Below are 23,367 nucleotides of genomic sequence, written 5' to 3' on the forward strand. Positions count from 1 at the left end.
TAATATGCATTCAGACTGTTCTCGTATTCATTGTTTGGCTGCCACAATTACGATTTTGTTATTTGATATGCGTTATTTTGGTATTTGTGTTTTTTGGTATTATTTCTACAATGTGTGATTTTCTACATTATGTATGTTTAATTTGTATATTGGTTTCTACACTTTTGGATGATTATTTGGGTATAGGTTCAATTTCATATTGCCGTCATTTCCGGCGCCCCGACCATATAGGCTATGGTGTAGAGTAGACTAACCTGACGGCTCTTACAAGTTATTGCAGCTTCCGTCTGCACGTTGAGCAGACGGGAGTTTGTTTGGTCTCATGGAAGCGTGTTGCCACTTAAAGGACAACTTATTTTTTTCAACCAAGGTTCATGTTTTAGGTTGTTATTAGAGAAAGTAAAAGATGAGTGTAATTCTTTTTTCATTTGCTGCTTTCTTTCGTTTTAGGGATTTTAGCTGTTTTTGACAGGGGGGCGGGGGCATTCGAGCATGGGGCTAAATATGTATTTCTTTACACATTTTTATAGCGATTTCTTTTTTTATTATTTACTATAGTCCTACTAGACCCCAAGAAATTATAACTTTATTATTATTATAAATTAACACTCATCTTTTACTTTCTCTAATAACAACCTATAATATGAACCTTGGTTGAAAAAAACTAAAGTTGGCCTTTAAGGTTCGTTTTTGTTATTTCTTCCCCATGCTTTAAGTTATTTGTCAACATTTCAGTTCTATGGTTTATTTCATTATGAGGTTTATCAATCGTTTTGTTTATTGTTTTTCCTTTCAGTCCTGACTGTTCATGTTCATGGGTTCCTTCACATTCATGCGTTCATTCCCTTTGAGTTACGTGCAGTCAGTAGGGTCAAATCATCTGTGTGTCTTTTCTTTATATTTCGTTTATGCTTTGTTTTGCTGTTTATTATTTGATCACTGATTATTGTTTATTGTCTTTGTCTTCGTCAGTTTTGTCGATCACTGTAGGCCCAGGGGGATCCGTCAGCACATTCGCTCTAAGAATCTCATTAAGCAACCCTACCCCGGGGACTGCCAGAAGGACCCAATCCATAAAAGATCTTTTATTCTTCTCTTCATCCAATTCTCTCTGTTTCGCGAGAGCCTGCATCATGAAGAGAGCCTGCCTCTGTGCTTCCAGACGAATATTCTCCTCTTCCCGTTCCTTATCCTGAAATAAAACGGAAACATTAGACAACACAATAAGATATAAAGACACTTGGTGCACAATTTCTGATCAATTCTTCTATCTTCTATCTATATCATCTATATCTTGGTGTCAGGCAGGCCAGACGAATTTCAGTTTAATTTTTTTTGAATATGCACACACACACACACACACACACACACACACACACACACACACACACACACACACACACACACACACACACACACACACACACACAGCTTGGTAGACTGCAGATAACCAACACACCAACATAGAATCTACAGCTTGGTAGGCTGCAGATAACCAACACACCAACATAGAATCTACATCTTGGTAGGCTGCAGTTAACCAACACACCAACATAGAATCTACAGCTTGGTAGGCTGCAGATAACCAACACACCAACATAGAATCTACAGCTTGGTAGGCTGCAGTTAACCAACACACCAACATAGAATCTACAGCTTGGTAGGCTGCAGTTAACCAACATACCAACATAGAATCTACAGCTTGGTACACTGCAGTTAACCAACACACCAACACAGAATCTACAGCTTGGTAGGCTGCAGTTAACCAACACACCAACATAGAATCTACAGCTTGGTAGGCTGCAGTTAACCAACACACCAACATAGAATCTACAGCTTGGTAGGCTGCAGTTAACCAACACACCAACATAGAATCTACAGCTTGGTAGGCTGCAGTTAACCAACACACCAACATAGAATCTACAGCTTGGTAGGCTGCAGATAACCAACACACCAACATAGAATCTACAGCTTGGTAGACTGCAGATAACCAACACACCAACATAGAATCTACAGCTTGGTAGGCTGCAGTTAACCAACACACCAACATAGAATCTACAGCTTGGTAGGCTGCAGTTAACCAACACACCAACATAGAATCTACAGCTTGGTAGGCTGCAGTTAACCAACACACCAACATAGAATCTACAGCTTGGTAGGCTGCAGTTAACCAACACACCAACATAGAATCTACAGCTTGGTAGACTGCAGTTAACCAACACACCAACATAGAATCTACAGCTTGGTAGACTGCAGATAACCAACACACCAACATAGAATCTACAGCTTGGTAGGCTGCAGTTAACCAACACACCAACAGTAACTGCATCTCTTCTTCCAGCCGATCTTTCTCCTCTTCATGCGCTTCCGCTTTTTCCGCTAGTTTCTCCAAAGTCTGAAATAAAACAGACACATATTTAGACGACGCCATAAGATACAAGAACACCTTCTACACTTGGCACACAATATTAATTTCTGATAAAGTATTGGTGATCTATAGGCCTATCTTGTTGTCGGACCAGACGACATGCAAAGCACAGTATTTCAGTTTAAAAAGGAATAATATACAGTTTATCTCTCTCTCTCTCTCTCTCTCTCTCTCTCTCTCTCTCTCTCTCTCTCTCTCTCTCTCTCTCTCTCTCTCTATATATATATATATATATATATATATATGAGATATATTTTAGGGATGCACCGAGCACCGATATGGAAATTCTTGGTCGATACCTAAACCTAACATTAACCCACTCCCAACCTTTAACGCACCCCTCACCAACCTTAATCCGGTCGTTTTAACGCACCCCTCACCAACGTTAATCCAGTCGGACCAATGCTATGTCTAACAATGCTATGTCTAACTCTACAGCTTGGTAGACTGCAGATAACCCACACACCAACATAGAATCTACAGCTTGGTAGACTGCAGATAACCAACACACCAAAATAGCCAATGCAAAATGTACGCGTCAACAACAGATAAAACATGAGCAACTGCCATCGGTTAATGTCAGTTTTATTTGCAGATACTGATATTAACCAACAATTAGGCCTAATCTTTAACAATCTAGAATTTTGTATTTAGCAGACACTCTTATCAACACGACATGCATCAAATGTATGTGATTGCTCTGTACAGAAAGTTTTTTGAATGATATTTCAATCCTTATATGTATCTTCTTCAGGTTTAAAAAAGAAACAAAATTAAACCTGAAGAAGATCCAAAAGAACAACAGGCCTTCATCACTTACAGCCACCAGCTTATCATGCCTGTCTTGGGCGTTATAGTGGTCTTGTGCCATCTGCTCATTGAGCTGTTTGATATGCGCCTCTTGAGCCAGCTGTTTCTCCTCCATGGCCCGTCTCTCTCTCACTGCCTCCTCCCATTTCGCTTCCTCCGCTGTAGGAAACCAATAAAACAGAACCATTTAAAAGAAAAACCCTGTCACCATCCTACAAAGTCGGGATTGTACCTCTATGTCCCATCAGCCCTGTGTTTCCTCAACCATAACCACACTCCTAACCCCAACCACAGAACTAACTCGGTCCTAACTCCCACAGCTGGGCGTTGAATTGCATTTTTAATATCGTGATTTAGATTACACTTCACAATCTGTGAAATACAAAAATGGAAAAATGAGATTTTTAAGTGCACCTGGTTAACTTTAGTTTTAATGGATTTACTCATGCTGAATAACCAATAACTGCCATTTAATATCTGTATCTATATATCTCCCTTACTCACACTAGGGCTTTCACCAACTAGTCGACTACTATAAACACTCGTGTCGAGTAAATACACACTGTGCAGCAGTCAAACTAGTCGAGGATTTATTTTTAGTGTATCTCTTCTGCAAATGTTGCATATGCATTCAGACAGTTCTCGTGTTCATTTATTGAATTTAAATTGCTGCTCTACGAATTCCATTACTCAACCCTGCCCGAAAGGCCCATTCCCAACACTCCCCTTTAATCTTCTGTTCATCCAACTGTTTCTGTAGCGCGAGAGCCTGCTTCTGTTCTTCCAGCCGAAGTTTCTCCTTTTTATCCGCTTTATCCGCTTGTTCCTTGAAATCCTGAAATAAAACAGACAAATTAGACGATACCTTAATCTATAAAAACACCTTCTACACTTTGCACACACTATTAATTTCTGATCAATTCTTGGTGATCTATACCTTGGTGTCGGACCAGACGACATGCAAAGCACAATATTTCAGTTTAAAAAGGAAGAATATACAGGTCTATATATATATATATATATATATATATATATATATATATATATATATATATATATATATATATATACATATACACACACATCAAATGTATGTGATTGTATGTGATTGCTCTGTACAGAAAGGATTTCAGGTTTACAAAGCTAAACGAAATGAAACGTGAAGAAGATCCAAAAGACCGACAGGCCTTAACACCAATATCATCACTTACAGCCATCAGCTTCTTGTGCCTGTCGTCGGCATCTTCCTTGTCATTTGCCATCTTGGCATTGAGCTGTTTGATGTGCTCCTCTTGGGTTCTCTTCTGCTGAGCCATGTCCACCTCCAGTGCCTTCTGTTTCAGCTCCATGGCCTGTCTCTCTCTCTCTGCCTTCTCCCATTTCACTTTCTCCGCTGTAGGATACCAATAAAACAGAACCATTCAAACAGAAAAACTGTCACCATCCTACAAAGTCAGGATTGTATGTCCCATGAGCCCTGTGTTTCCTCAACAACTCCTAACCCCAACCACAAAACTAACCCTAACTCCCAGAGCTGGACGATGAATTGAAATTTTAACTCTTAAAAATCACACCCAGGTGTGTCCCGTTTTCTACTTTACCTTCTGCTCTCCGCTGTGCCTCAGAGAGGCTGTTATCTGCTGCCAGTATGGCCTTGCCGACGACCACCTTCTTATCTATGTATGACTTCAGTACCTCCTCAGCCTGGTAGCACACACGCACACACACACACACACACACACACACACCTCATCAGAATATGGTTTTATTAATTTAGCATTCTCTGACTCGGATCAGAAGTTGGCAGGAATCTGAATCAGACTCACCTTGACTCCTTTGCCTTCTGCACGTCTGTATGTATCGGTCATGTCCTTGACGTCCTGGCAGAACATCTTGTATCCTCCAAGAACTGAGTAGAGACCAGCTCCCAGGTTGTTCTCCAGAGGCTCAAAGACTCCTTTGATGATTTGTTCACATGCCTTCATGGACTCTTTGATGTTCTTCTCAAAGATCTGATTGTATTCCCCCTTTAGTACAATCTAAAAACACAGTGGTAACAATGAACATGGTTTAATTGTCATGGGGTGCAAGTGGTCAGGGGTGTGACAACGCAGTGTTCCACTTTTTCTTTTTTTTGCAGGATCACGCTCATATACACAATCACATGGCGTGCACATGCGTTCCCATACTATCGCACAATGCAGTTGTAGCATAGCACGCTTGGTCTCACCAAAACACAGTGAAATAACACGGCATGGCAATTCCGTAGCCTACATAATTCATTTTAAGGTTTAATGTTTGTTTTTAAAGCCCTTCATGTCCTGGCACCTCCCTATCTCATCATCATTTTTCGACCGCGGTCGAGATCATGGATTTCACAATGCCAGACTTCCCGGTTTGACACATATTTCGCTAACTTTCTCGAACTAATTACACCACTGGATCAAGTAGACTTACATTTTTTACTATTTTGAAAAACATTTTAAAATAGTTCAACTAGTTGATCTATATCGACACCTTGTGAGCTTGTAGATCGGCTATTTTAACTATTTTAAAAGGTTTTTCAAAATAGTAAAACATGGCAAATAAGTTTAGGTATGAGGGTTAAGGAAGGCACTTTATCTTTACTGCAGTGCAGCCCAGTATTAAATACAAGTGGACATCCATAAATACAAGTGGACATCCTACAGTGAGAAGACAAGAGACAGGAACTATGCATATCGAGATACAAGGGAAATGAGTTAAACACCAACTGTATTAAACAAGGGACTTAGAGGATTTAAAAAAAGTGTTGCATAAGGTGACCGAAACGCACAATATGAAAATAATGGATGATGATTCCCAACACATACCACAAGCCTCTTCTGATATTCTTGGTTGTCGTCTCTGAAAGAACGTTTCATGAAGTGTATCAGGGCATCTCTCTCACTGGACGCATGGATTGCAGACAGCTCCTCCAAGGTGTTGGTGGGGAAGCGTACTGACTCCATCCCCTGTGCATAGAGGACCCGGGCCTGCTCAACAGCTTTGGCATTCTCAACCTCAGCCAGTGCCACCACAGCATTTTCCAGACAGGGAACCTCTCCACTACGGATGGCTTTCACGTATGTCTCTGCCAGCTGACCAAGCACTGTGGAAGATAGAACTATTCAGCAAGTGTGTTACAACTAGTCATGATGATAGTTCAGAGATTGATGTTTATGCTGGAGCCGACAAAATCACCTACAACAGCTGTTACAACAGCAAAACAGGGGAGGCTGGCAGGTATAACGAATATCATGTTATAAAGGTACTTTTTTTAAATGGAAAAACAGAAATATTTATATAATATTTTGACGATATCACATATATTCTTGACAGTAAACACTTCATTTGTCACTTCATTTGTCAGAATCCCTCAAATGCTGTTGACTGACAGAAAAGCCAGACACCCAATGCATGTATGATGTAGTGTACATTTATTTAAATCCCACTTACTTCTGCCAGTGACCTTTATACCATCCCCGACATACTTGGTGTCAGACTTGGTGTAGATGTGTTCAGTGAACTTGTTGGCCTGTTCAACAAAGTCTGGATCCAGCTCAGCATCAGTCATTTTCTCCATTTGTTTCATTATGTTAGGCTTGCCTGGTCTCTCAAACACAAAACAATGGCGAGACAAGAAGAATTTACGAAGGCAGGCACGGGGTCCGTTGTAGAGCTGATTCCCTTCACCTTTGACAAAATGAAACACAGAACAAAATACCTTTTTGTGTAAAGACCTTCTGATGTCTACTGTAGTTTAAATGATTGAAATCTCAATTATATTCAAATCATTTTCAGCAGATCATGAAACCTTGTATCTCCTTGAGGCCGTCTTCCAGGTACTCGTCTGCTGTACAGGGTTTCTCATCAATCACCAGATCGAGTGAAAAATCTCGCACAGTCCACACAAAGGAGGGAAGGTAACGCACAATCGTACGATCATCATCCTTCTCCTTCGACTTAATTTTGATATTCTTTGTCAGTTCTGTCACATAGCTGTAAGGGGGTGGTGTTAAGGATGACAAAATAACCTCACACAACACTGGGTTTGTAAACCTTTTTACAGAAGGGTAGATTGAGCAGGGAAAGATAGAAATGCCTACATGAGATGCATTTATTTAGTATCAAATACTGAATAAATGTTTGTTAAGAGGAAAACTGTCCCTGAAACACTGTTTGGAGCCAGAAAGAATCTTATTGCTCTGCCCCTCCCGGGGACTGCCCATAAGTCCGACACCCCGTTAGTCTGACCTACGTGGCCGGTTAAGACTGAGGTTAGGGTTAGTGACCTACGTGGCCGGTTAAGACTGAGGTTAGGGTTAGTGACCTACGTGGCAGGTTAAGACTGAGGTTAGGGTTAGTGACCTACTTGGCCGGTTAAGACTGAGGTTAGGGTTAGTGACCTACGTGGCCGGTTAAGACTGAGGTTAGGATTAGTGACCTACATGGCCGGTTAAGACTGAGGTTAGGGTTAGTGACCTACGTGGTCGGTTAAGACTGAGGTTAGGGTTAGTGACCTACGTGGCCGGTTAAGATTGAGGTTAGGGTTAGTGACCTACGTGGCCGGTTAAGATTGAGGTTAGGGTTAGCGACCTACGTGGCCGGTTAAGACTGAGGTTAGGGTTAGTGACCTACGTGGCCAGTTAAGACTGAGGTTAGGGTTAGTGACCTACGTGGCCGGTTAAGACTGAGGTTAGGATTAGTGACCTACATGGCCGGTTAAGACTGAGGTTAGGGTTAGTGACCTACGTGGTCGGTTAAGACTGAGGTTAGGGTTAGTGACCTACGTGGCCGGTTAAGATTGAGGTTAGGGTTAGTGACCTACGTGGCTGGTTAAGATTGAGGTTAGGGTTAGCGACCTACGTGGCCGGTTAAGACTGAGGTTAGGGTTAGTGACCTACGTGGCCAGTTAAGACTGAGGTTAGGGTTAGCGACCTATGTGGCCGGTTAAGACTGAGGTTAGGATTAGTGACCTACATGGCCGGTTAAGACTGAGGTTAGGGTTAGTGACCTACGTGGTCGGTTAAGACTGAGGTTAGGGTTAGTGACCTATGTGGCCGGTTAAGATTGAGGTTAGGGTTAGTGACCTACGTGGCCGGTTAAGATTGAGGTTAGGGTTAGCGACCTACGTGGCCGGTTAAGACTGAGGTTAGGGTTAGTGACCTACGTGGCCAGTTAAGACTGAGGTTAGGGTTAGTGACCTACGTGGCCGGTTAAGACTGAGGTTAGGATTAGTGACCTACATGGCCGGTTAAGACTGAGGTTAGGGTTAGTGACCTACGTGGTCGGTTAAGACTGAGGTTAGGGTTAGTGACCTACGTGGCCGGTTAAGATTGAGGTTAGGGTTAGTGACCTACGTGGCTGTTTAAGATTGAGGTTAGGGTTAGCGACCTACGTGGCCGGTTAAGACTGAGGTTAGGGTTAGTGACCTACGTGGCCAGTTAAGACTGAGGTTAGGGTTAGCGACCTATGTGGTCGGTTAAGACTGAGGTTAGGGTTAGTTACCTATGTGGCCGGTTAAGACTGAGGTTAGGGTTAGCGACTTATGTGGCCGGTTAAGACTGAGGTTAGGGTTAGTTACCTATGTGGCCGGTTAAGACTGGGGTTAGGGTTAGTGACCTACGTGGCCGGTTAAGATTGAGGTTAGGGTTAGCGACCTATGTGGCCGGTTAAGACTGAGGTTAGGGTTAGTGACCTATGTGGCCGGTTAAGACTGAGGTTAGGGTTAGTGACCTACGTGGCCGGTTAAGACTGAGGTTAGGGTTAGTGACCTACGTGGCCGGTTAAGATTTAGGTTAGGGTTAGTGACCTATGTGGCCGGTTAAGACTGAGGTTAGGGTTAGTGACCTACGTGGCCGGTTAAGACTGAGGTTAGGGTTAGTGACATACGTGGCCGGTTAAGACTGAGGTTAGGGTTAGTGACCTACCTGGCCGGTTAAGATTGAGGTTAGGGTTAGCAACCTACGTGGCCGGTTAAGACTGAGGTTAGGGTTAGTGACCTACGTGGCCGGTTAATACTGAGGTTAGGGTTAGTGACCTACGTGGCCGGTTAATACTGAGGTTAGGGTAAGTGACATACGTGGCCGGTTAAGACTGAGGTTAGGGTTAGTGACCTACGTGGCCGGTTAAGACTGAGGTTAGGGTTAGCGACCTACGTGGCCGGTTAATACTGAGGTTAGGGTTAGTGACCTACGTGGCCGGTTAAGACTGAGGTTAGGGTAAGTGACCTACGTGGCCGGTTAAGACTGAGGTTAGGGTAAGTGACATACGTGGCCGGTTAAGACTGAGGTTAGGGTTAGTGACCTACGTGGCCGGTTAAGACTGAGGTTAGGGTTAGTGACCTACGTGGCCGGTTAAGACTGAGGTTAGGGTTAGTGACCTACGTGGCCGGTTAAGACTGAGGTTAGGGTTAGCGACCTACGTGGCCCGTTAAGACTGAGATTAGGGTAAGCGACCTACGCAGGCCCGGCAGCAGGAGAGAACGGTGTAGGGGTCATTTGCATAAGATAGGGGGCAGCCATACATTTGCATACCCATGGGCACTCGGTGCCTGTCTGTCTGTTAAGAGTTTTCAATCTCTGCCCGAACCCGACCCTAACCCGGCCCGGCCCAGTAACGATATGATCCTCGGTATTCCTTTAATCGGCGATAATATAATTGATGCGTGATTAATGCCCGGTGAAGTTTGAGAGAGCAGTTGAGATATGCATCCATGCATGTTGCAGGAAGGCAGACAGTGAGCCCCGCATATCTCCCCCCCCCCCCCCCCCTCCTCCTCTATGTCTCCCTCATTGTCTCCACCAGGCCGAAGGCATGGGGAGAGAGTATGTTTTGCACTCCGTCCGAGTGTGTGTGAGTCTGTCCGTATGTGTGTGTGTGTGTGTGAGTCCGTCCATCCGTCTGTTACCAGCTTATCTCCGGCACCGTTAACCAATCAATCAATCAATCAATCAAACAAACACTCTCTCTCTCTCTCTCTCTCTCTCTCCCTCCATGACCATGAAACGGAGAGCAAAATACGGCATGTCTACAGTCTATCCTTGACAAAACATTATAATGTCTTATCATAGCTCTGAAACAATACGACCGTCATGTTTCGTCATGTTGCATCACAATGAACACGTCAGATGTCACAATAGGCGAAGGGAATGGATGATTCTCACATCAATGTGCCATGTGCTGGTGTAGCTGTCAGACGAACTTTACGCACGAGAATAGTTTCAAATGGCTATGCACACGCCACACATAGACTTGTTGTTGGTGTCCTGTGCAATGGCATTTGGCCTGGGTCTTTATTAGTAAATGGTAAATGGGGCATTTATATAGCGCCTTTATCCAAGGCGCTTTACATAGATTATGCATTACATTCACCCATTCACACCCACATTCATACACCGATGACAGAGGAAACCATGCAAGGCACCAACCAGCACATCAGGATAGTGGTTCAGTGTCTTGCTCAAGGACACTTCAACACTAACTCTGGGGGAGCCCGGGTTTGAACTGGCAACTTTGCGGTTACAATCTGGCCACTCTTACCCTTATTGGTAAGTTATATCCACAGTTTATCTGTAGCGGTCCGCAATTAACCTATTATCCAAGCTTCACCCTCCGCACCAATACAATTCATCATACAATTTGAGTGGAATAGTAGGCTGAAATTATTTATATTGGATGCAGCAGGGTTTTCGGGCCTAACATTATGGTAATTGTTGGTAATTGGTGAAAATATAGGACAATAGTCCTATATAGTAATATTGGCAAAAGAAGGAATAATGAGTGAATAATGTGAAGGATACTGAAGGTTCTCCATGGATTTATTATCAATGGTCCCCATGCTGTTGTAGACCAGGGTGCTGCTGAGCAGGACTGCCATGGCAAAGATCCAGTTGTCATTCTTCGTATCTCCCTGAAACCACAAGAAATTGTTTGGACGTCATCGTTTATGTAGTATTAGAATAAGTGTGGTGGGGTGAATGTCCAATTCCACTAACCCCCAGGTTCTTACGCAAAGTATTAAATTGCAACGTACATGATTTGAACAAGAAATAAAATGGTGTCTCACCTTCTTAACATCTCCCAGTCCCTCTGTATCCAGCAGCACCAGAGTGTGGTCAGTCTTTCCGGGGTGAGGTACACACCACATCCAGATGCCCTTTGTCTTGGCTTGGACAGTGGATCCCAGAGGGAATCCTTGACGATGAAATATGGGACAATAACAAACCAAACTAGAACTGCACTCTGTCGAGTGCCTACTTTCTTGTTGCACACAAGTAGGCCATGTAGTGCGCAAGCAGAGCGTGCAAGTACTGTAGACCGCTACAAACTTTCAAATCTCAGCCTCTATGTGAAAGAACGTTTGCAATATTGAATTATTAGGTTTAGCTATTTGCTACGTACCTTGCTTTTGGAGGAAAAAAAGTAGTATTTTGAAGTATGGTAATGATTACTTATGCCTGTTATGGCAGTGGTGTCAGATTACATACATGTATACATGGGAATGGGAATTTTCGAATGCCAACTACAGTGCCAAATATATGCATTATTGTGTATGTATCTTCCTTCCATTACGTCTCTTTGCTCACCAATGTGCTCAGTCTAATTCATGCAGCTGTCAATCTAACAGCTGACTTGAGTCCTCCACGCGGTCAGCAAAGGTATACTTATGTGTGTGTCGCCCTTGTGTTTAGCGCAGATCCGTATATGGACAGTTAGTATTTGCATCTCTGTTAAGACAAGACTATAAGGACTGTCTGAGAATGGGGTTGAGGAGGCTTGCGCCCGGAAGGGCTGCTGGAACAGGCAAGGAGGCCTGTTCCTCACGCTCTGTATGTTGTTACTCTGCTGAATCTTCTGAATAAAGTCTCAACACTTCACTTCGTCATTCCTTCATCTTTGGAAGATTATTTAATCTACAACAGTGTGACTGGCCTTTTTAGCACGAGGCCTGCCAGGAACATAGACACGTAGAATAGCGTACCGTGCCACACCCGGAAAAGCCGTTTTAACAGCGATGTATTCTTTAATGCATGTTTTAATACGATCGTATCGAAAGCTACCGTTCGTTAGCTCTGTTATGCTTCTGAGCCAATGGCCGTGGCCATTTTGAAGATGCGCGTGCATCCACTTACATTGCCTGCTCTGTTTTCAGACGGCTGTATCTCACAGAAGCGACATTGGAGGGGTCGCTTGGTCCCAGACAAGCGTTTTCAACGGCCTGTAGCAGGCGCTGTGATACTCACGTTCCACTTTTTCCACCACCAACCGAGAGAACAAGGACCAGCTTCGTCAACACACACGGAATGGTTTCATAGTAAAATGCGATTACGGATATTTGGCTCTTCAAAGTAAGTGTTACGCGTGATAAAACCCTGGCAGGACGCGGCGGAGGGATTGAATAATGGTAGCGGTCAAACGGTTAGGATGCTCAACAGAGCAGCGGTATTGCAGCGGTATTGCTAGCCTGGGCAGCATTCCATTTCGGGTTCATGATCCGTTCAGGAGCGGATGTTAACTTCCGTCATGTTGTAGTAGGGCATTAACGAGTTGAGATTTTTCCCAGTCGACTTGTCAGACAGTAAAGTTGAAGTTGAGTCTATGCGTAATTTTATGACGGGGGTGGGTATGTGTTAAGAGCGGGCTCTTAACACATAATTTGCGGTCCACGTATCAATACGTCTTTAATTAGCCATGCGTCCGGTGCGAACCACGTATCCATACGTTTTGAGCACTTTATTGAATACTGTCATTGCTACTTAGTCCCGCTCACGTGATTAAAAAAAAGAACAAAAAAAAAGAGCCTCCCCCTCCTGAAAACAGGATGGCGGGCCGCTTTACGTGTAGAAGCCAGGGTATCTAAAATGCCCATGATCTAGTCAGTGTGTGAATAGAAGAATCACATTTCACCCAACACCATAACACTCGATTCCCCCCTCCCCTCCTGTTTCTCCCGAGGAGGAGGACCTTGCGATGGGGGGTCTGTCTCTCGGAAAAAACATGATGAACGCTGCCTAAACACCAATCTGCACCGTATGGAATGCCAACCGCCATAAAACCCCACGAAGAATAAGAATAGTCTGCACCGGATCGGCATTGCATAACGTCTGCAACACACATGGACAGATGCATGTTTCCTTCTTCATACTACGAACTAACAAACGAACCACAGTATCGAGGGACGAGGGACCGCCATGACAACAGTGGCCGGGTTACAGGTCTTCCGTTGGGGGATCACGGATCACCATGCAGAGCCGTCATAATCGGCGATCGCTCGGACGTGTGATTGTAACACTATATTCATATATTTCATATTATTCATTTATAGTCTAGTAGCCAGAATGTGAACCCAGACATGTTGAGTACACCAACGTGTTATGTTATAAATGTTTAGTATGGATCCCCAGCATGTAGAAACTGCCGGATGCTAACTTGCATATGTTGAGCAATTTTCATAATTGGCATAATATGTGACCATACCATTAACAACCTATAGAAGGCAAAACATTCCAAATTTCATCATGCTTTATGTCGCTTGTGACGTGTCAAACTAGGGGGTTTTCGTGATGCTGAATCCATTCCAAGCATTAGTTTTGCAAAAAAATTGGGCTAAAAACGGCCATTGCCGTCATCACAAATGTGATGATGTCAGCAAATTTGGGCAAGTGGGCATGGCCGTTTATAGCCCAATGAGTGTTTTGCGAAACTAATGCTTGGAATGGATTCAGCATCATGAAAACCCCCTAGTTTGACACGTCACATGCTAGATAAAGCATGATGAAATTTTGAATATTTTGCCTTCTATAGGTTGTTAAAGGGTTAGTTCTGATTTTTTGAACTTAAGTTGTATGAAATACTTGCCATTAATATAGTGGTTGCAACTGTATTAATTGATTGCCCGAGTCCTGTGGTGGGAGTTCTGCTCTGGTTTTGGTGAAATATCAAGTAGTTCTGGTCATTTTGTGGGGGGCACTGGGGGCCACGCAGTAAAAGTAAATGAATCCACAGCCCCAGTGCCCCCCTCAAAATGACCGGAACTACTTAATATTGACCAAAACCAGAGCAGAACTCCCACCATGGGACTCGGGCAATCAATTAATACAGTTGCAACCACTATATTAATGGCAAGTATTTCATACAACTTAAGTTAAAAAAATCTGAACTATCCCTTTAATGGTATGGTCACATATTATGCCAATTCTGAAAATTGCTCAACCTATGCAAGTTACTGTAGCATCCGGCAGTTTCCACATGCTGGGGACCCATACTCAACATTTATAACATAAAACGTTGGTGTACTCAACATGTCCGGGTTCACAATGGGGCTCTATGGGCTGGCTACTAGACTATTATTTCAAGTTCGATGAAAAGTTCACCGAGGGTGTCCAGAGAGGGGCTAGCTGCATGCCCAGACATGTTTCCCTCCTAGCTTGCAAACCAACATCATCGCCGATTCAGTATGCTAATGACAACGCGTCTCACCGTTATACTATAGTTCTGAACCGAACGGTGGAATGGGACTTTTTATAGCCTATGGATCAAAACTTTTGCTGCCCATGACCCCCCCTGTTACTGAGATCAAGACAATGAAAGCAGATCTGTGAGATAGATTAGGCGAGGCGATCATCATCATCATCATCATCATCATCCTCATCTAAGAAAGCAGAGTTATGAAGGTTTAAAGTCACAGACATTGACAGGCAGATATAAAAATTAACACAATAAATATGCTATAGCCTACATCCTATACACCGAATGAAAGCCCTGAATGTGTACTTTTACGAGGAAAACAGTACACATTGATCCCATGTACAGTTTGTCAGAAATTGGTTATTGATTGCAGCTTGCGCCCACCAGAGATAACTTCAGAGAAGACATGGACCTGAACTCCTCAAGATTCGCAAAATAAGGCCTATAGCGACATATAAATACTATATACCGTATGAAACAGAAGACTCTCTGCTTTCATAAGAAGTGAGTGGTGCAACTCTGTCCCATATTCTGTTCTCTACTTATTCAATACAGCTCACTATATACGGACTGAGGCAGAAAGTCATGTAAACCTTTTATTTACAGTTTGGTCTGTGGTGCCCACATTAGCAGTGGCTTTTACTGCAGTAAAAGCCACTATTAATGTTTACATAATAATAATAATAATGTTTACAAAAGGTTTACATGACTTTCTGCCTCAGTCCGTATATAGCGAGCTGTATTGAATAAGTAGATAACAGAATATGGGACAGAGTTGCACCACTCACTTCACAGGGGTGTGATTTGTATTATTACAGTAGAAGTTTACAGACCAAACTGTAAATAAAAGGTTTACATGACTTTCTGCCTCAGTCCGTATATAGCGAGCTGTATTGAATAAGTAGAGAACAGAATATGGGACAGAGTTGCACCACTCACTTCACAGGGGTGTGATTTTTATTATTATTACAGTAGAAGTTTTTCTGAGTTGCGTGCGCGCTCCAGTGAAATTGTACTATGGCTGAGAAAGATTAGTTAATTTGTGTCGGATAAGGACTTATTGGTGGGGTTTCCGCTAGAAATATTGCTATCTGAGTTGCGTGCGCGCTCCAGTGAAATTGTACTATGGCTGAGAAAGATTAGTTAATTTGTGTCGGATAAGGACTTATTGGTGGGGTTTCCGCTAGAAATATTGCTATCTGAGTTGCGTGCGCGCTCCAGTGAAATTGTACTATGGCTGAGAAAGATTAGTTAATTTGTGTCGGATAAGGACTTATTGGTGGGGTTTCCGCTAGAAATATTAAGGCCTGTTTAGGGTGTGTTTTAGCGGGGGGTTCGCCTGGAAGGCTGTATGGAAACACTCACTCTTGAACGAAGTTGAACGTGAGAAAGTGACGTTCACACACGCCAGAAATGAACGCGTTCACAATGACGTTCATCAAGCAGAAATACAGTACGTCACCCAAAATATGAACACGTTCGTGAGCGATCGTTCGTTCGGGTACAACACTGGTTATAAGTCAGGGCCGGTCCTGAGCAATCTGGCGCCCCAAGCAGGATTTCCCCCCCCCCCCCCTTTACTCTGTCCCAAAAATTGAGGAGACACTGTGGAGGCACTGGGGGGACAGTGGGGACACTGTGGAGGCACTGGGGGTCCATTGGGGAGGCACTGTGGGGACACTGGGGAGGCTCTGTGGAGGCACTGGCGGGACACTGGCACTGGGGAGACACTGGGGAGGCACTGGGGGGCACTGGGGGGACACTGGGCAGACAGAGTTGGGACAGAGTGCCCCTCCCCCATGGCGCTCGAAGCCGCTGCTTCGTCGGCCTGTAGGAAGAACCGGGCCTGTTATAAGTACATTGAGTGTGGCGCCTTGCCTTGTTAATATTCCATTCAGCCAAGACCGGTACATGCATCTGCTAAAACTCTGATGATTGAGTGTAAAAAACAAATGATCCGTTTGGTGAATTTTAAATGCACGTACGCTGAGGAGACGAGAAGAGGCGAGTCTCTCTCTCGCTTTAATCATAAAATGGTAATTGGTCAATATGTCAGCTATATTATTTCATAAAGTCCACATTTATGTCTGCCTGGCTGGGTCGGGTCTCTCGGAATGTCGGAAATAATCGGATCTCGGTCGGGTGCGGTGCCGCAATTTGAAAGAAATCTCGGAACGGGTCGGTATCGGTATTATATGTCACCGATTAATTTCGGATTTCGGAACCATATTTTTGGACCCGTGAAGAGCTCTACCCCACCTTCCTGAATAACCCGGTAAGGAAATACCAAATTGATGTCATTCTAGCTTGTATCTAGTGATAATGATCTGAAGTAGGGATTTTCTATTGTGTGGAATTTGGAACACATACTGTGAGTATGTCGTATGTGTGTATGCCTTATAATGAAATTAGTGCATACCTTATAATGAAAATGCTCACCTTTGTTTGACCCAGCCAGCTTGTTCATGAGGTAGGACTTTCCGGTTCGGTACAGGCCCACTACTGACACCACAACCACTTTCTGCTCGATCTGCTGTAAAATCTCCAGGGCATCGGAAACCATACTGAGTCTCCCTTTACTGTCACTCTCTATCAGACATACTGGCTTCTCCATGCTGCGGGCTGCCATGACGGTTACGGCTAGTGGAGAAAACACAAACAACACAAAGGGACACGAGGACAATATGAATATGTACAATGCTACCTAAATAAATGATTATTGTATCTGTAATGCCCAAGTCCTATATATTTTAGGCAATACCGGTTGCCGACAGAGAGGGATGGAAGTTTAGAGACGTGTGCTCAAGAACTGATGTCCAAAACGTGTTCATAGAGTAAATAAAGATGTATTCTCGGTAGCCTATCTGTCACTTCCGCCATATGGGGCCTTTGCTATGTTTCATCACTTTCGATTGAAATTTTAGTCGACTAAATATATGATTTTACTCGACTAAATCTACAGGTGATTAGGTCGACTAAAATGTATTTTGGCGGTCCTTGATGCCGTCGTAATGACTTTTTTTACACTTGCTGAAAATAGCAGATCTACAAGCTCACAACACATCGCGTTGCGAGCTTGTAGATCTACTATTTTCAGCATGCAACCAAGTGTACAATGACTTATACTGGATCTCTTGTCCACTAGTCCCTTCCTAACATTTTAAATCTAGTTTTTATTTGACTAAATTGTCAGTATAGTCTTAGTTTTAGTCATCATAGCTTAGTTTTCATTTAGTTTTCGTCAGTGGAAAAAGGTAGTCGGCGAACATTTTTCGTCTTAGTTTTAGTCAACGAAAACAACACTGCTCTCTCTCTCTCTCTCCCCCACACTGTTATAGCAATGCGTAAACAGACAAAATAGAACATCATGTCTCAGGTCATTACTATAACGCTCGCAGCCTGGGGAGTTTTCACTTTCGTTTATAGTCAGCGTGGTTAATAATTGCCATATTTAGTCTGCTCTGCACGTACCATGTCAGCCATACCACCTGACCATACCATCCATTTTAAAACAATGTGAGACGCCAGAGGGGTTTCATAACAAAACTAGAAAAAGTGCCCCTCGGGGCACAGGTCTCTGCACCAGGGCAGGTCAGGTTGTGGCCTCCTGGTGGCGCTATAATAAGTCAATGCCTTGGATGGAAATTGGATGATTTGAGGCATTTTGTTCAAAAAATGTGCTTTGCAAAAATCCACCTGTTGAATGTGAAAAGGGTGGGATATATTCCTCAGCCTAGCAGGAACGTATGTGAAAGATTTCACGTAAATTGCACGCTGCATTCATGATTTGAGGCTTTTTGTTCAAAACGGGCCAATCCTGGACATTTTTAAAGCCAATGTTAGCCAATCTGGATGGACAGATCTGTCTTGAGCACATGACTATAGAGATAACGATTTGCGGGATTTATGGACAAATATGGAGGAGTAATATCCAAAAATGTGTTTTGCAAAAGTCAGCCTCCTGGTGGCGCTATAACTAAAATATGGAGCAGAGGTTCATCGTTGGCATCTAGGGAGTGTGTGTGCAAAATATGGCATCGAGCCAACGCCGGATATTAACTGTACACAGACGGACGGACATGTCAAATGGTTGTCCGTGGCTCAAAAGGCAAATAAATAATGGACCTTGAAATTAAAATGGTTGAAAACCCCTGAATTAAGGTAATTCTAGTCCTGTGCAAATATAGGGCTAAATACACTACACTGCCATATAGGGCTTACATGTAACTAAAAGACAAGTGGCCTCAGTGTCTATAGAAAAAAGGCATGAGATCCGGGCACACATACAAGTTAAAAAGGAGGAAAACTTTATAAAACCAACATACACAAGACCTATACCGGTTGTAGCGTCAAAGTCCTAAACTTTGGGCTACTGGCTGCCCGATGCCGAGGGTCTAGTCATGACGTGTGATAAAAGACTGAACTCCAAACGTTGACTTAAAGTTCGAAATTGATATTTATTCAGCACTGTAACTTGTATTAAATAAAACAAAAGAGTGTCAAAACCATATAAATCAACAGCCTATCTCTCACAGTCAAAAAACTGTTCGCCTTCACATCAGGACAACAACAGAGTATTCAATCAGGTCTCATTAAGTAACCTGGCCAACCTTGGCCTTGACCAAGCCCTTGGAATGACGTCATCAAAAAACATAGAAATAAAATGAACAGAAAAGAAATGGCTCTTACACACCAGCCCCTAATTGCTACTGGTGGGACAAAACAGAGCAATTCCAACACAAAAAATACAAAAGAGCCATAAATCAACCCAAAATAAAAAACTTTTAAGTATCCAATACCAGGGCAATATTCCATATTCATTATTGCCATAACAAAACTCAAAGTTTAATCTGTACCCTCACATAAGGCAGATTTTAGTTAAAGGGCCCTCCTCTTCAACCCACTATTATTTCTTCTCTTTTTCAGTCTCTTTAGAGTCTCTTCCGAATTAGACTTTGTTCCTTCATGTTCCTTTTGTTTGGCCTTTGATCCTTTTCTTTCTCAGCCATTTTCCTTTCTTCCTCTTTCTTGAGGTCTTCCATCTTTCCTTTTTCTCCAGAGGCAGCTCTCTCTTGCCGTCATGGTCGGATGTTTCCTTTGGGTGATGCTTTTCTCCATCGACTGGATCCAGTACCACTTTATGTAGCCTTTTAGCAACAGCCACTTCTGCAGTATCCTGCTGCCTTGCTTGCATCTCCTTGGACTCAGATTTGATCACCACTGGGCTCTTCCTTTCCTTCTTCCTCTGGCCTTTCTCCACAGAGGAATAGAGCACTTCAACGGGTGGTGCCTCATCTGCATCACTTTGATCCTTGACCTCACTAACAGTCACTGCCTTCCGTTTCCTTTTCTTCTTCCTTTTGGTGACAGTAGAGTCTGCTGCTGGTTCACCGCCATCTTTTGTAGGCTCTTGGTTTACCACTGTGCAATTAGCAGTAACTGTGGGGCCACTCCCACTATGCATGCCATTGGTTTGTAAAGGACCATTGATTACCCATCCCAGTAGGGTTCTGACAGCATAAGGTCCCTTTCCATGGCTGTTAATCACCTCCCTCGGTTCCATTAACTTTGAGGTATTGGTACCAATTAACAGGTCCACATTAGCTGCAATTCTAGGGATCTGGATATCTTGGAGGTAATGCCACTTATCCAGCTCCTCTTTACTGATCAGGTTAGAAGTAGACACAGGCATTTCCTTTTGGGTGAACACATCAGGAAGTTCGAAAAATAGCTTGCCGGTAAATTCAGATATTTCCAGGCCCTTAACCATGCAGCTGGGTACCATCTTGCTATGACCCATGGTGCGCAAATGGACTTTGGTTCTTTGGCCTTCTGTGTTCAGTTTGTTCACCAGGTGTTCTGAACAGAAAGTACCGGTGCTTCCTGGATCCAGAAAAGCATAGGTCTGGATGACCTTGCTGCCCTCTGAGCATCTCACTTGTACAGGCAAGATGGGAAGAATGCCGTTACTGTTGCCAGCCCCTGTATGGCCACAAGTAGTTATAATGCAATTCTCAGATTTGGCTGTTTGCTGCTCATTGGTAGCTCCAAAACTCCACATTTCCTGTCTCTCCATATGTAGAACACTGGGATGTCTCTTGTTGCAGTGGGAGCAATTCATGCGGCTGCCACAAGTCTTGTTCAAGTGCCCTGGGCACAGGCATCCAAAACACAGGCCTTTCTCCCTTAGAAAGTCAAGCCTTTCTTGATGTGCCTTCTTCTTCAGTTGCGGACACTGCTCCAAAGCATGATCACGTTCACAATAAAGACAGGATGGGCGAGAGTCTGTTTCAGATTCATCAGAAAGTTCAACATGAGTTGCAAAACTGTTTCTATACAGTGATTTGGTTTGAGGTTGAGGTTTGGGTTTGATAATTGGTTTACCCAGAGGAGTGTCCTGGATGTCACCAAAAACAGGGTCGGAGGCAATTCTGACCTGCTGTTCGATAAATGTCACAATGTCTGGGAAACAAGCTCTTCGGTCATGTCTGTCAAGGATGTCACATGCCTTCCCTCTCCACTGGTCTCTGAGCTTGTATGGGAGTTTCAGAATAAGAGCTTTCATGTTTGCTGGCATGTTTAGCTCTTCCAAATACTGCAGCTCCTCCATGGCATTTGAACATTCCCGCAAGTAAAGTGCAAATGCCTTGAGACCTTTCACATCCTCTGACTTTACATTCGGCCAAGCCATGATTTTGTCCATGTAGGCTGCAGTAATTCTCAATGGATGTCCAAAGTGTTCCTTGAGCAGATCTTTAGCAGCAGCATAACCCCTCTCAGGAGGCATATGGAGGCAACTGCGTACCAGGTCCCTGGGCTGTCCCCTAGTAAACTGCTCAAGGTAATATAAACAGTCACCAACGTCATTAGTTTTTGCCTCCACACAATGCTGAAATGCCTTTATGAATGACTGAAACTGTAATGGGTCACCATCAAAATGTGGAATTTCTCTGTGAGGTAGAAACTGAGAAGTTTGTGTTTGTACAAGGAGTGTTGTTATTTCATTTTGTCTTTGTAGTATATTGTACAGATCTGATGGTTGGTTATTGGGTTGAGATGGTAGAGCTGGTTGGGGTAATTTTTTCCTTGTTTGCATTTTTGCAGGATCCAATGTTGAGGTGTGAACTGGTTGTTTACTTTGCTTGTGGTGCTGAGGGTTGAAATGATTCCGGTGAGCTGTGTCTTTAGATTGGTGATGCTCAGACGTGACTGGGTTTTGCATTGACTGACGCTGTTGAGAGGAGAACTGCTGTAGGCCAAGAGGCTGGATTTTAGGTCTAGTGCCTTGCCTAAAATAGGACTCCATGCCATCAGCTCTCCTGCCAGTGACACTGCTGCTGGCCTCTTGTAGAACAGATATTTTAGCAGTAGAGGCTGCTATTTGAGCATTCAGCTCCACTTGTTCCTTTTTCCTCCTTATGGCCTCAGCCTGCTTCTCCAAGGCATGTACCTCTTTTAATGCAGCAGCACGAGCCATGAGTGCGGCCTTGTCCGCCTCTGCTTTAATGCGTGCTGAAGAAGTAGAGGACCTTTTGCTTGTCTTTGAAGCAGTGCTTTTATTATGGTTTGAATGAGCAGTTGACACATGGGATGGAACATTAGAAATGCTGTCATGAGGCTCGACATCATTATTGTCATCGGCGGCAACAGAACCCTTAATTTCATCACCCTTTTCATCACCTTTGTCACTGGTGGCAACAAAACTCTCACTTTCAAAAATCACATCATCATCATCCTCGGAGCAACTTTGAACATAACTCCACCTTTTCATTTCATCAATAAACCCATCAAAAGTGAGCATTTTTGCATTGTACCATGTTTCATGTTTTTTGGCTTCATCAGCCGACACAAGACCCAACAAAGTATTGTGAACCTTTTTTGTTTCATCATATAAACCCTTGAAATTGTGAAATTCACATTCTGCTTCATATGCACATGTCTCATCATTCACCAAGGCAGAAACCACTTCCTTCAGTTTTAACAGTTTGCTCAGTTTAACCTTTCTCTCCTTTTGCAAACTGTCGATTTTTTCATCCAACGCTTTGGGTGTCAATTTGACCACACGTTTTCCCAAAGCCCCTTCCCCACCAGACTCAAGTTCAACCACATTGTCACCAGCGCCAGCTGGCGCCTCCTTTTGCTCCATAATAGAAAATAAATAAACAAATGTCAAGTTCCTTAGACCGTGTTCAACGCAATAAAGTACTTGTTCAACTTCAAACAGAGTCTTTAAAGAGCTCGTTACGTTACCAATGCATTGGATTTGTTATTTCACTTATTTGTGTGCACACCTTTCCCAACAATGGCCATTGTTTTAATGTCGGCGTTGCGCTGCTAAAGCCTTTAGCCTACCATGCATGCACACGCTGAACGCCGGGTGCGCCGCGTTGATGAGCCGCTCAGCCAGGTGTTTATCGCCGATCGCCGTATGATGACGGCCCGGTCCGGTCCCGACCCGATCTGCTGCTGTCAGCTGCGGCGGCCAGGTAGTGCTGCCGATGTGCCCCGATGAGCGCCCCTGTAGCTCTGGGTCGATTCGTGCAGCCGTGTCCGCCGCCGTGCGCTGATCCGTCCCCGGTCCCGTCCACCTCCGCGGCTCCGCCGTTGCAACAACACACGCTGCGGCCCGTCCGTGGCCG

The 23,367-nt window shown here is 43.7% G+C and overlaps 2 protein-coding genes across 2 annotated transcripts; both read right to left on the reverse strand.

The window, feature by feature from the left end:
• Positions 1-943: 943 nt before the first annotated feature.
• LOC306925422 (uncharacterized protein) lies at positions 944-3,396 on the reverse strand (the record flags this gene model as incomplete). The annotated part of the gene is made up of 3 exons (XM_079504232.1): positions 3,249-3,396; positions 2,315-2,395; positions 944-1,192 (listed from the first exon to the last, which is right to left on the reverse strand). The coding sequence occupies exons 1-3, from the start codon at positions 3,351-3,353 to the stop codon at positions 944-946; spliced, it is 435 nt and encodes a 144-aa protein (XP_079360358.1). The 5' UTR covers positions 3,354-3,396.
• Positions 3,397-3,596: 200 nt separating this feature from the next.
• Positions 3,597-22,205, reverse strand: LOC306924407 (guanylate-binding protein 1-like; the record flags this gene model as incomplete). Its single annotated transcript, XM_079502902.1, has 12 exons — positions 3,597-3,610; positions 3,959-4,073; positions 4,450-4,631; positions 4,840-4,942; positions 5,065-5,277; positions 6,091-6,368; positions 6,716-6,952; positions 7,074-7,258; positions 11,062-11,171; positions 11,328-11,455; positions 17,168-17,368; positions 21,866-22,205. 12 exons carry the CDS (start codon positions 22,203-22,205, stop codon positions 3,597-3,599), a joined length of 2,106 nt encoding a protein of 701 aa, XP_079359028.1.
• Positions 22,206-23,367: the final 1,162 nt, after the last annotated feature.

Source organism: Electrona antarctica (assembly GCF_951216825.1).
Source record: "Electrona antarctica genome assembly, chromosome: 6".
Lineage (NCBI taxonomy): Eukaryota > Metazoa > Chordata > Actinopteri > Myctophiformes > Myctophidae > Electrona > Electrona antarctica.